At 37.7% G+C, this 13,396-nt stretch overlaps 1 protein-coding gene across 1 annotated transcript in view; it reads right to left on the bottom strand.

Annotated features, from left to right (window-relative positions):
* Positions 1-230: 230 nt before the first annotated feature.
* The window catches only part of IPO5 (importin 5), a 49,364-nt gene continuing 36,198 nt past the window's right edge, over positions 231-13,396 (bottom strand). The window contains exons 16-26 of the mRNA XM_003789586.3: positions 11,982-12,114; positions 11,774-11,895; positions 9,964-10,060; positions 8,963-9,135; positions 7,816-7,927; positions 7,675-7,730; positions 6,691-6,813; positions 4,939-5,158; positions 4,202-4,430; positions 2,328-2,469; positions 231-1,580 (exon numbers count right to left, since the gene is read on the bottom strand). Coding sequence (XP_003789634.1) covers positions 1,494-1,580; positions 2,328-2,469; positions 4,202-4,430; positions 4,939-5,158; positions 6,691-6,813; positions 7,675-7,730; positions 7,816-7,927; positions 8,963-9,135; positions 9,964-10,060; positions 11,774-11,895; positions 11,982-12,114 — 1,494 coding nt within the window. The 3' untranslated portion in view covers positions 231-1,493. The remainder of the gene's footprint in view (positions 1,581-2,327; positions 2,470-4,201; positions 4,431-4,938; positions 5,159-6,690; positions 6,814-7,674; positions 7,731-7,815; positions 7,928-8,962; positions 9,136-9,963; positions 10,061-11,773; positions 11,896-11,981; positions 12,115-13,396) is intronic.

Genomic DNA, 13,396 nt, shown 5'->3' with positions numbered 1-13,396 from the left:
CACACATTACACACAAGAGCCCCAGAGGTACCCACTGAAGCAATGACTGTACTGGTGAAGTCATTTGATATTCTCGTCTGCTAGACACTAAAGCCTCCAGGCTAATGGTGTTGTGTGGCAAACAGAAAGTACATCTGAAGGGTTATGTGCTAACAAGTAAACCATCTATAGAAATCCACTCTATTTTCTATTCCATTTCAGATTTAGTTTTAATAAAGTAATGCGAATCATTTAAAGAAAAAAAACCTTTAATTTACAATTCTGATCTATGCATAAAATTCATTTTTATATCACGGTTAAATTTAGTACAAACTATAAAAATGTTAACACTGAAGTTTTCAACATAAATCTATTAAGATCCCTTAGAAAAATTATTTAAAGAAACAACAGCAAGCCATTACTGCTATGAGGTTAATACATAAAGAATAAAACATTCACACATTTACTGAAATTTTCAGTAATAATTTTAGCCATAATACTTATTGTAAAATTAAAAGTTCAAAAGTTGTGTGTGGCTCTACAACAATTACAATTTGCAATGAAAATACTAAGCCAAATCTTTTTGATCTTAGCAGATAATTCTAGTTTTTAAAAAAAGATTGGTTGAAATTTGTGAACCTTAGAAAAGGGCATCAATTCTGAATGGATTAGGTATATCATGACTTAGCTGAAAGTGGAAGACAGTAAAAACTAGATGCCTTTAAGTTTGAATTGCACGAGGAAAATATCAGAGGGGAAAACATTCAGCTCTTACTTTAAAAAAATATTAAATCAGTCTCATATTAAAAACATGAAATGAATCCAAGCCAGACAGTACTGAATTTTTACACAAGCCTCTTTCGTATTTCAACGTTGTTTATTGAGGAGTGAATGAGAGACTACTGCCAGACATGCCAATGACACTTCACATTCAAGGGCTGGAAGCTCAGAAGCTTCCAAATTGAGTCACTGCGTAAGCCTTTTGGGGAAAAGAACCAAAAGTGACCTCAATATAACATCTCCATGCTTGTTGCCTGTCATCAGTTTTTTAAACTTTTGGATCTACCGGTTTGCTGGGTAGAAGGTTTCCTTCTACCCTATAGAAAAGACTCACACTTCAATGAACAGAATGAATACTAGGTGTATGCCAATTTCCTTACACACATCGATGTTGAGTAACTGTTCTTAAAGCTGTTTTCCTTAAATTTCCTTTATGTTGAATGAGAAAAATTAATGTTATTTCCCTTCCCCCTCCACGTGGGTAGGTGATACCAATAGAAAAATACTCTTCAGTGCTACTGTAGGGCTTACGGGCACTCCTTCAGTGGTCTGGTAGAATCCATGGACACTCCGCTCTGGAACACAGTGCTGCTCTTCTTGCTCGGGGCTCTCCAGAAGAATGGCCTACACACAACACTACCATTCTTTTTGCTCAAAAACAAAACAAAGAAACCTAAACAAAAGGGTAAACGTTTATTTGGAGTTAGTTTTCTGGTGGGTGGTATTAAGGCCCTTCAAGCAGAATTCAGGAGCTCCTGGATGGCTGCCTGCTGCTCAGGACTGAGCTGTGCGATGCATTCAGTCCATAATCCTCCAGAGGTCTAAAGAAAAAAACATTTCACACATTTAGACACACTGAAATGCTCATCTGGAGGTATTTTAACAATCACCACAGTAGTGACTGCAGTAGTGCCAAAGTAATCTCGCCAGGTAGCTTAGTTTGATGCATATCATTGTACAAGCAAGAAACCTATTCATTTCTTTAAAGTTTATTTCATTTACAGTAAGTTGTCTTCATTTCTGCATTGATAAAACTCCACTAAGCAGGTGCACCTTAAAATAACCTACACTTGGGAACCACAAATTTAAGAAATAAAAATCGAAGTTTTTTTGTAGGTGACAACCTTTTACTTTTTTAAGGATAATCAAGAGAAGTGGGAGTGGAAAGGAACAAAAGAAACTGTAACTGGTTGTGATCGATCAGTTGTAAACACCACTGCACTCAGATCAGCTGGTGATAATCTCATTTTTTTTCAGATACGTAAAAAAACTACCCAGAATGAGCATGTGGTGAGCAACAACTGGAAGGCTCAAAAATGTCTCACATACAAGATGAAGCAAAGTGTCAGTTCTAATATGTACTAAGAACACATGGATGGATTATGTTAAGTATAATCTATGAGGCTTAGAGACAAGAGAATGTAAAAATAAAATTTCCTTTGTTCATGAGATTTCTCGTTTTTTCTAATATAACACAGAGGAATATGGAAACAAAACAAATTAAGAGAAAACCTGCTGGAAAAAAAGGGTTTTATTTCCTCTTCCCCAATTTAACCAAATCAACTTACCTGTACTTGGCGAACTACATTAGCCAGACGTTTGGCACAAGGATCTTCATGTTTAATTGCCTCATGCATTTCTCCTTCTGCAATTATACTGAATATTTTGGGAAGATTGGTATTGTTTGGGCCAAGAACAATTGGATGATTACTGACAAAAGAAAAAGAGGAAAATCCTTATAAATGAAATTTGCAATGAAAAATCACTCAAGCTCTCACACTTTCCTAATGTACCCTTCCCCCAACATTCAATTTTGTTATGACTTTATAAAATGAATATGTATTCACTAAAATCACCTTTTAAATTCAGTAGGAAGAAAGCCAGCCAATTTACACGTTAGCGCTTCAGTTTCTTCCTATGTAAATTAGAAAGAATACTTGGCTCATCTCAGGATTGTTTTAGAGGCCAAACAACAGAATTCTCTAAGAGCTTTTCTATTTGCAATATGTTAAAAAATCAAATTACTAAGAATTATTAGCTTCTTAACAAATTTTATTTTGCCAATGCAAAACGGTTCCTTAAATAAATTCGAAGCTCAAAAGGATTATGTAAACATTTCAAGAGTAAGCGAGGAAATAAACTCCAGGCAAGTATAATGGAACATCACTATGAATTTCAGTAGAATTCTAGTCTTTGTCATTAAGAGAATTTCAGAGGAATCGTTTCCAAGGGAGATGATTAAACAGCATGACTGAGAACCGGTCATTTCAGATGCAGGAGAAGATAGTGTCCAGCCTGCAGGATGCCCGGCACATTCCTTACTGATGTTCTCAGCAGGAAGTTGAGCTCAAACACATTATTTTGTGAACCTTAAACAGGCATGGAGAAATACTCTGCTGGCCTACTGCTACAGAATCCAATGATCGTAACCCTTAGATTATTCATGAACTAAAATCAGTAATTTATAGGGAAAGAGCCCAAATCTAACTAACATTTAGGGGAATTTGGGCTTAGAAAAACATGCTAAAGAACATTTACACATTTGATTGGATAGTTTCTATGGCTTTTGCGTTGCTGCAACTTGTAAGATATGCTCATGTGCATAAGACTGCAGTATAAGTCCAGGCCCAGATCTTTGTTTACTATACTTCCCATGTATCACTGCTTCCTGAATCCAAAGAAAAACACCACAATTTTCTAAGGCTAAATTATGTTACTAACAATGTATTTCAACCTAGTTCTGTAAGAATGTGGTGGATGAAAGAGTATGAGATGATAACCTTCTTAAAACGTATTTTCTTTTTGCAGTGTTTGGCCGGGGCTGGGTTTGAACTCACCATACGGGGCTGGCGCCGTATTCCTTAAGCCACAGGCACCGCCCAAAACATTTTCTAAAGTAGCTCATTTGTTAAATTTAATTCTTGAGGAATAACTCAAATTAGGTCGTCTTACAAAGGCAATCTTAACTGTGATATGTTTTCCTCATGTGATTTATAAAAACAGTATTATTAAAATCTATATAATTGAGGGCTGTGCACAGAGATCATGGGGTTAAGCCTTAAGAAGACTGACATTAGGCCAGCCTTTTAGCTCACGCCTATAATTCTAGTACTCTGGGAGGCTGAGGCAAGTGAATTCCCTGAGCGTAGGAGTTTGAGACCAGTCTCAACAAGAGAGACTCATCTCTACTAAAAACAGAAAAACTAGCCAGGCATTGTGGCAGACATTTGTAGTCCCAGCTACTTGGGAGGCTGAGGCAAGAGGATCACTTGAGCCCAAGAGTTTGAGGTTGCTGTGAGCTATGATGCCACAGAGGAACTCTACCAAGGGCGACAGTGAGACCCTGCCTCAAAAACAAAAACAGAACACTAGGACAGAAAAAAGCCAAGAAGTACTGTTTACTGTGGAGGGGAAGGAGGTAGGCCACAGTCTGCCTTCTTACCTTTCAATCAGGTCACACAGATAACTGAAAGTCTGAACAGCTTCTTCTTTATCTTCGTGGAGTGGAAGCCAAGACAACCAGTGCGGGAGAATCTCTTCAACGTTCACACAGTCAGGCTTGAACTTCATGATTTTCCCTACTGCTGAGATGCAGTTCTCTGTAGCATTGACATTTTCTTTGGTCTTAGAATCCGCAGACTGAATAACTCTTACCAGCAGTGGAAGTGCCTCTAAAGTAAACATTTGAAAAAAAAAAAAAAGGTCAGGAAAACCTCATTGTCATGTAAATGAACATATTTTTTGGTGCAGCTGCTGATTATGAAGAAATCTCTTTTCTTGGTTTCATCTACAGACTATCAGCTAGAGGAAGATGCCCCAGCATGGAAGGAACACTGGCATTTCTGCTACCCAGAGACCCTCCAGATTAGTGCTTCAACTATAAAAGCTGCCTAGTTAGACAGACGCTTTTTACCTAGTGACAGTCCTATGCTAAGACTGTGTTTATCCCCAGATCCCAAAGTGAAATGTACCCTGGGAGGCTGTGGTGGGGAAGGCTTTGATTCTACTCAGATTTCACTTTCATTTATTATGAGAATAAAGATGATAAAATCCTACATACTACAGAGGAGGTGTTTGAAAAGGGGAAGGGACTAAAGCAGAAATAGGCATAGGCTGGTGGGTATGGTAGGGGATAAAAGAAAAGAAGTTAAATGCACGTGATCAAATAAACCAAAGTACCTGTACAAAAAGGGCGATAGTTATCTCCACCATATTGTGCCATGACTCCCAGGCCATACGCAGCTGCCTGCCTGACCTCCGGGCTGTTGTCACATACATATTGGAGCATAGGCCTTAAGAAATATTCTGCATATTTAAATGAGGATGGACTACAATGTTCTATGATGTCATCAAAGATGCACAATCCCCACTGTCTGTCTGGCCATGGTCGATGTGGGCACTACAAAAGAGATTCTCTGGTAAGCTTCAATACTGGCATATAGAAGAATGTAGAGAAATACATGTCTACTACAGACTATCTGCTTACACTGATATAGGCAATGAAAGAAAACAGTAACAACCTCTTCCTGTGACTAATAATATTCAATCAAACTAATATACAGTTTCAATAAAATTTAGGTTTAAAAAACTTGTACAATTTGAACTCTACAATTGGACACTAATATATACAAGAACTGACAGCAGCAGCAATATAAATAAATTTACTTTATAAAAAAGACAACAGTAATGCTATATTTAAAAAATACAAAAAATGGGTGGGTGCCTGTAGTTCAGTGGTTAGGGTGCTGCCACATGCTCCGGGGCTGGTGGGTTCAAACCCAGCCTGGGCCTGCTAAACAAAACAAACAAACAAAAAAAAGTAGCTGGTGTTGTGGCAGGCACCTGTAGTCCCAGCTACTAGAAGGCTGAGGCAAGAGAATTGCTTGAGCCCAAGAGTTTGAGGTTGCTGTGAGCTTTGATGTGACAGCACCCTTATTGAGGGTGACAAAGTGAGACTTTTTCTCAATTTAAAAAAAAACACAAAAGCTGCAAAGATCCCAACTTTATAACATAGATTCAACATAGGTGGTGTACCTAAACCTTTTTAAAAAACCGCTAATTTATTTATTTTATTTTTTTAGAGACAAAGTTTTACTTTATTGCCCTCAGTAGAGTGCTGTGGCATCACAGCTGACAGCAACCTCCAATTCCTGGGCTTAGGCGATTCTCTTGCCTCAGTCTCCCAAGTAGCTGGGACTACAGGCGCCTGCCACAACGCCCAGTTATTATTTTGTTGCTGTTATTGTTGCAGTTTGGCCAGGGCCAGGTTTGAACTGGCTACCCTTGGTATATGGGGCCGGCGCTCTACCCACTGAGCCACAGGTGCCACCCTGCTAATTTATAATATATTAAAAGAAATTGAATATACAGGCTATTATGAAATTATGTATCAGTGTCGGTCCATAAATTTAAATGAATGTCTCTATCACCCTGATGGGGGATGCTGATGGCACATGTAGGGGCAAAGGTATAAAAGACATCTCGTGTTCAGTTTGATCATGAACCTAACGATGTCTAAAATGTAGTCTATAAAACATAAAAAAAAGTCAAATATAAGTCCATTATTCATAATATAGGATTACTGGTTGTATATAACAAGGATAACTGAATTCTCCATGGTCCACTAAAAAAAGTGTAATCATTTTATTTCATTAATTTAGCAGGTCCCAGATAATCTGAAATAATGAAAAATCACTTGCATTCCTCTCAAATGCATCACAGCCTAATTGGCCCATACAAAACCTAATTAGCAACCTTAAGCAAGTACTAAGTAAGAAAATATCCAGGGCAGTGTAGTAAACCCGATAAAATTAGAGGTACACAGTGGAAGCTTTCTGAGACCTATTTTATCCTAAAGTATAAGATTTTATGTTGCAATGAATGAACTGCAGATCAACTGTCCAAAATGACTATTAGAGGGGTAACACTTACGATTAGGTTGACAATTAACGGAAGCAGCTGTTCAAACCATGGTAACACCTTTTCCTTATAGCTACTGAATATTGAGTGTAAAATATCTGACACTTTGGTCAAAATATAAACATCATTATCATCCTAAAAAAGAAGAAACACACACAAACACACACATATACACCCATATAAATGATTATCTTCTCTATTATCAATAGTAACATTTACAAACATCTAAAACACGTAGAAAATCAATTTCTCATTCCTGTGTTCAGTAATCTTAAACACTGAATGTCACATCTCTTACCTGCCTAGGGAAAGACAACGTATGTGGCAAGTACTGCACTTACTGCAAAGATTTTCCTTAGAACATACTTAAAATAGATGGTTGAAAAATTACCCAAATTTATACATTCTGTAACAGAAGTGTTTTTACTTTATTTTTTTCATACTGTTCCTCATTTTGAAGTGGGATGGTAGAAACTGGGGTATCACTGTTAATGGCAATTTGGGCTCATGTCTCAGCACTGGTCCACAGGTCCCCAAGTGCCGCAGATGCTGAACCAATACACATACAGTGAAATAGGATTGCGGGGCTGTGTGACCGGGGACAGAACCGAGGAATATGCTGAAGAAGTTCCGAGACCATAAGCCCTGTGACCGCGCTCGCTCATTTAAGGAGAGCGTGAGGCCGCTCATCTTTAAAATGGTAAAAAGCATCACCAAATACAAACACGTGCTGCGAACAACACGTTAAAGAAAATGCTGGGTAAACTTCAAGGTGTTCTGATGAGCAAGGCATCCCAACCAAAGCACAGAGCTCATGAAAAACAAATAGATTTAATTTCAATTATTCTGCAAATTAAGAAATGAAACATGTCAGAGTCTTCTGCTGAAGATTAATAATTATATCAGAACGACAATCAGATGAATTAGAAACCGAAGCATTTAAGTCTTTCAGATGCAAATGGTCGTGTAAATTAAGTTCTGAAGGGAATAATTTACCTCATCTTGTAGTGACTCTTCAACCTGTTCATCATAGTCTTCATCTTGTCTTTTAACTAAAACACACCCAAATAAATGTTTTTAAATGATCACCAAAATGGGCAAGGATTACACTCAGAAATAAAAACATGGGAAACTGACCTTGGCGCAACTCTTGATTTTTAAAATGCTCTTCGAGCTTTGCTTTCAGTATACCTCCCAGTTCTTCAAAGTGTTCGTTATTAAGGCAGCCGTCTCCCATTACTTCGATGCACTAATGAAGTTGAGGAAAGAAAGAAACCCATAAAATTAAGGGTGCTTATAGAGTCAGAAGTTAAACTTCATTAAGAATCACATGGAAAAAATGAACACAGTTCAATATTCTATAAGACTAATAATTTTAAAAATATATGCTTTATTTGTACTTGCTAGAATGACAGTATTTTAAAGAAAGGAGTTAGAAAAAATACTTTTATTTCAAACATTACTGGTTATACCTTTCTTGCCAGGCATATGATAGGCCCTGAGGATTCAAGATGGAACAGACATATCTGAGCTCTTAAGGAACACAATTACTGTGTGTGTACTCTAGCCACAAAACATACAAAGAGAGCACTGCGTCAAGGGTACAACTGTCCTGCAAAGGCGTTATAGATAGAGGGAGCAATACAGACAAAGATGTGAAGCACACATTCACTGAAAAAGCAGAGAAGATTCTGAATTGCAGGATTATAAACGACAACAAATAAAGCAGCAGAAGAACTTCTACTGGAGCTGCCCATGATGGAAACAGAACTGTGAGGCTGAGGGGGAGTGGCTCAATAAAGAGCAAGCTGGTGATTTAGAAAAGGAAAGTGAACTGGGAGGAAAAGAGACTTCAGAGTAAGACCAAAGGAGGCTCCTTCAGTAACATAAATAACAGATGCGGCAACAGGTAAGAAATAGAGAGCAATTTAGGGAAAGGAACTGGATAGGAATGAGATGAGACATGAACTACAGAGGACACCCAACCTTCTGAGTTGGATGTTTAGGTACATGATGGCAGAAACCAATCAAGCCTGGGATTCAAGGGTGTTCAGATTTCTTCTGCTTTGTCTATATCATTCCCTCTACCTGTACTTACCCTTTCCTGTGTTTACTCTTAAACCAAAATAATAACACCGAAGTATTAGAACTAACAAAATCAACACTTCAAGTAAAAAAAAAATCATTTATGCTATACAGATAGAAGAAATCTAATTTCCCCCCTAATTTATTTAGTAAGAATAAGAACAATCTTATACTTATTCTTCAAAAAAGAAATAGTCACCTTTGCAAAAGAATGCATTATTTCTGAGAGGACATCTGAATCTGGTTCTGTGCCGATGGCCTTGATAAGAGCATCACACATGAAATGCCACATCTGTGTGAGATACTCGGGACCACGGACTCTTGCACACTCCAGAAGAAGAGGCATGGACTCTGCTGCTGCTACCCGCACGCGTTTCATTGTTAAGGAAAGGCAATCATAATGACATCAAAAGAGGGCTATCATTTTGCTTAAAGAGTTCATTGTGCTAAACAGGAGCGTTAGACAACCCCTATCTAGAACTCATGTTAAATATAAGGTGTGTATAAAAATAGAAAAGTCTCCCTACCCCAAACCTGCTGTCTCCTCTGTCACCTGCAACAGAAAAGCAATGAGGCCTATGACAGAGAGTGAAGTGCTTCTTACACAGATCTGGGTTTGGGTCCAGGCTCTGCGACTCTCTGAGACTGTCCTCATTTTACGCACCTGTGAGATTGTGTGTGCCTGTGTAAAGGCATGAATGAAAATGTACTGGTAGTTATCACTGAAGAGCTATCATGATGTGGAGGAGGAAACATTAATGTGAAGATTACTAAGAGATGTTTCCTCCCCAAAGTGCTGTCTACATTTGAAATGTAGGATACTCTTTGATACAGAAAGTTAATTATCAGTGGGTCTTTAATCTATTAAGGAAGGTCTTATTTCCTTAACATCACCAAAAGATATTTGGGAAAACTAGCAACTATATTCAATGATAAACATTTGCTAATTAAATAATAATTGCTAAAAACTTTAATGGGCCATGGAAAACTAACAGGATAGAAACAATTTCTTTTTCATGTTTTTGGCACAAGGTGAAAAAAGATACAGGCAGAGATAGGACTGAGTTTATAACCTTAAACTAGAGTTAGTGCAAACACAGTAATGCTGATGTACACTTCGGCTAACACAAAGTCTAACAGATGAAAAAGTAATAATTCTACTAAATCTAGACACGTTTTATGTCAAAAGTTGCAGGATATCATCGTGGAAATAAAACTTCAATAAAGGGACCATCAGTTTGACAACCTGCTCGGTGTACTCCACAAAGCCTTCCTTTAATTCCTTAGCATAGCAAACCTGAAACCAAAGTATCAGAAAAAAAAAATCAAGATCCATGTTGGTTTGTAGGCATTTATATTCATCAATAAGGCTGGGTGTGGTGGCTCACTCCCAGAGCTCTGGGAGGCCCAGGTGGGTGGACTGCTTGAGCTCAGGAGTTCCAAACCAGCCTGAGCCAAGAGTGAGGCCCTGTCTCAAAATAGCCAGGCACTGGTGGCGGGTGCCTGTAGTCCCACCTTACTTAGGAGGCTGAGGCAAGAGAATCACTTCAGCCCAAGAATTTGAGGTTGTGAGCTATGGCCACAGCACTATACCGAGGGTGACAAAATCAGACTGGCTCAAAAAAACAAAAAAACAAAAAACTCACTCTATTTCCCAGACTTGAGTGCCGGTAGCATCAGCCTAGCTCACAGCAACCTAAAACTCCTAAGCTGGAGCAATCCTCCTGCCCCAGCCTCCTGAGTAGCTGGGACTGCAGGTGCTGCCACAATGCCCAACTTATTTTCTCTATTTTTAGTAGAGATGGGGTCTTGTTCTTGCTCAGGCTAGTCTCGAACTCCTGAGCTCAAGTGATCTTCCCACCTTTATCTCCCCCAGTGCTAGGATTATGTGAACCACCACATGCCTGGCCCATATTTTCATTTCTTGTGCGTCAGAAAATTTAGCAAAAGATTCAGTAATATATTAAACAAAATATTAAATATATCATTTAGTTGAGGAAAAATAATTCTAAAAGATACCAAACCCCAAAAACTTCAGTTTACTGTAGTACTTTACTTACTTAGTAATTTGCAGCAAATAGGCTTATGTTATTTTGTATTTTTAAAAATAATTTCAACAGAGAAAGAGAAAAAGTGCTATCTTTATAACAATTGTTTCTTCATTTTTTCCCACTGCATCAAAACACTGAATGATTTTCTTTAAAGAGGCTATTATTTGCATTTGCTGTCCAGTTGATAAAAAGCAAAAGCAACTCACAAAATTCCAAAATGTTTACCATTTATAGCTATTAGTACCCAAGAATAAATTGAAATACTCTTTTAAGTGAAATAAAGAGAACACAGTAATGTTTTAAATATAAAATTTAAACCACTTTTATTTAGTTTATTTAACTGCTAAATCTGCAATTTACATAATTTCTTAACTCCAACTTTCAAAATATATTATCCTTTATTTTGTCTAAAACACATGCTCAAAAAGAAAACTCAAAACTTAAAGCATCTACATTACATCATAATACCCTAAGAGGTAAGGACCAAATAGTTTGATTTTCCTGCTTATTTTTTTTTTTAAACACAACTAAAATCCTAACAGTTTTGTTTTACTTTTAATACCACCAGCACGTTTCTGTTCATTCATTCAAAAAATATTCTGTGGGCATCTAGTACAGACTAACCACAGAAGAGACAAAAATCCTTCCTTCACGCAGCTTATATTCTGAATACTTTGTAAAGGCTATATAATACCTCAGGGCACAGTAATTTATTAACCATCTTCCCACTATAAAGGTGTTTGGGCAATTCATTGTTTTTTGCTACTAAAAATAGCACTTTTAAAGGTTTAATCCAGAAGATTTTTTACAAATGGAAATTCAGAAGTACAAACGTTGAGTCAAAAGGTTCCTACATTATATTTTTTAAGAAATGTAATACCCTTGTATCTTCAAAATCATTTCCCAAATGTATTATGAGAGGATGCAAAATAAAGTTAGTAAAAATAGCGCTCTCTCACCAACATCTGGCAAGCAGTTGATTTTTCTTCCAGTCCCGCAGTTTTAATACCAAAACTCTGCTGATCTCCAAGGTTCACAAATTCCCAACCATCATCATCACTCATATTCTCCATGTCTTGGGCTATTAACAGGGAAGAAAAAAATGCATATGAAAACTAGCAACAGAGAGAAGTATTGCAACTGATAGATCCTTGTGAAGACACCTACTATCTAAAAGGGCTACTTCAGGCTTAATTGAAGCTGTCTTCATTAATGGCCCCATAACCACTGGAAGATATTGCTGAAATTCTTTTCCAAGGATTTTGCACATTCTGGCCCATGCTGAGATCATGTAAGAGATCTGGGAAGAAATTTAAAATTAAAATAGATTTTAAAACAATGGGTAAATACAGTATGATAAAGAACCTATTTTCTTATTTTACAGAAACGATGTTTCATTGATAAGTTAATGGCACTTCAAACAATAAGGGATTATTTTTAAAGGTCATATACTTAAAATATTCAGAATCAATACTGATAGCCCTGTGAACTCTACCCTGGGATACAGATAGCAGGTGAGGCAAAAGAGAAAGACTAAGACTTTGACTATTTCTTCTTCTTCTTTTTTTTTTTTTGGAGACAGCGACTCAAGCTGCCCCCCTGGGTAGAGTCCCGTGGCATCACAGCTCACAGTAACCTCAAACTCTTGGGCTTAAGCGATTCTCTTGCCTCAGTCTCCCAAGTAGCTAGGACTACAAGAGCCGACCCCAATGCCCAGCTATCTTTTGGTTGCAGTTGTCATTGTTGTTTAGCAGGCCTGGGCTGGGTTCAAACCTGCCACCCTCAGTGTATGTGGCCAGAGCCCTTCTGAATGAGCTACGGGGGCCACCTATTTCTTCTTGTTTTTAAGAAACTTTATACGTGTGTGTGTGTGTGTGTGAGTGTGTGTGTGAGAGAGAGAGAAACCAAAACCAAACATGTCAACTCCTAGGCACTAATTTTATGAAGGCAGAGACGGATTTTATCTCACTTTGCGTTCCTAATGCCCAGGTATGCCATTTATTAAAACCCAAGAAACAAAAGGTTTTGTTTCTAATAATTTTAAATTAAATTTAATATTAAATTATTAACAAATTTATATTTGTTATAATTTTCTGCTTAAGTGGCTGAGTTTATTTAAGAGATTTCTACTACTACCATGTTTACACAGATTTAATCACATGCAAATTACCTACAGAGAACTATTCTTATAACCTAGTGATTTTTTACCCTCCCAGCATTTATCTGGCAGTCTACTTATTTATTTATTTTTAAATTTTTTTTAGAGACAGAGTCTCACTTTATCACCCTCAGTAGAGTGCAGCAGTGTCACAGCTCATAGCAACCTCCAACTCCTGGGCTTAGGTGATTCTCTTGCCTCCCCTGTAGCTGGGACTATAGGTGCCCGCTAGAACGCTGGCTATTTTTTCTGTTGCATTTTGGCTAGGGCCAGGTTCAAACCCGCCACCATCAGTATATGGGGTGGCACCTTACTAGCTGAGTCACAGGTACCTCCCTATTTATTGTTAATGTACAGACACTGTCTTATCTATTATTAGCATTTTTAAATGTACAAATGATGTTCCACAGTTACGTACTGGGTG

The sequence above is a fragment of the Otolemur garnettii genome, unplaced genomic scaffold (genome assembly GCF_000181295.1).
Source record: "Otolemur garnettii isolate 467f Iridium unplaced genomic scaffold, OtoGar3 scaffold00034, whole genome shotgun sequence".
Lineage (NCBI taxonomy): Eukaryota > Metazoa > Chordata > Mammalia > Primates > Galagidae > Otolemur > Otolemur garnettii.
This window is presented reverse-complemented; position numbering and strand designations above follow the sequence as displayed.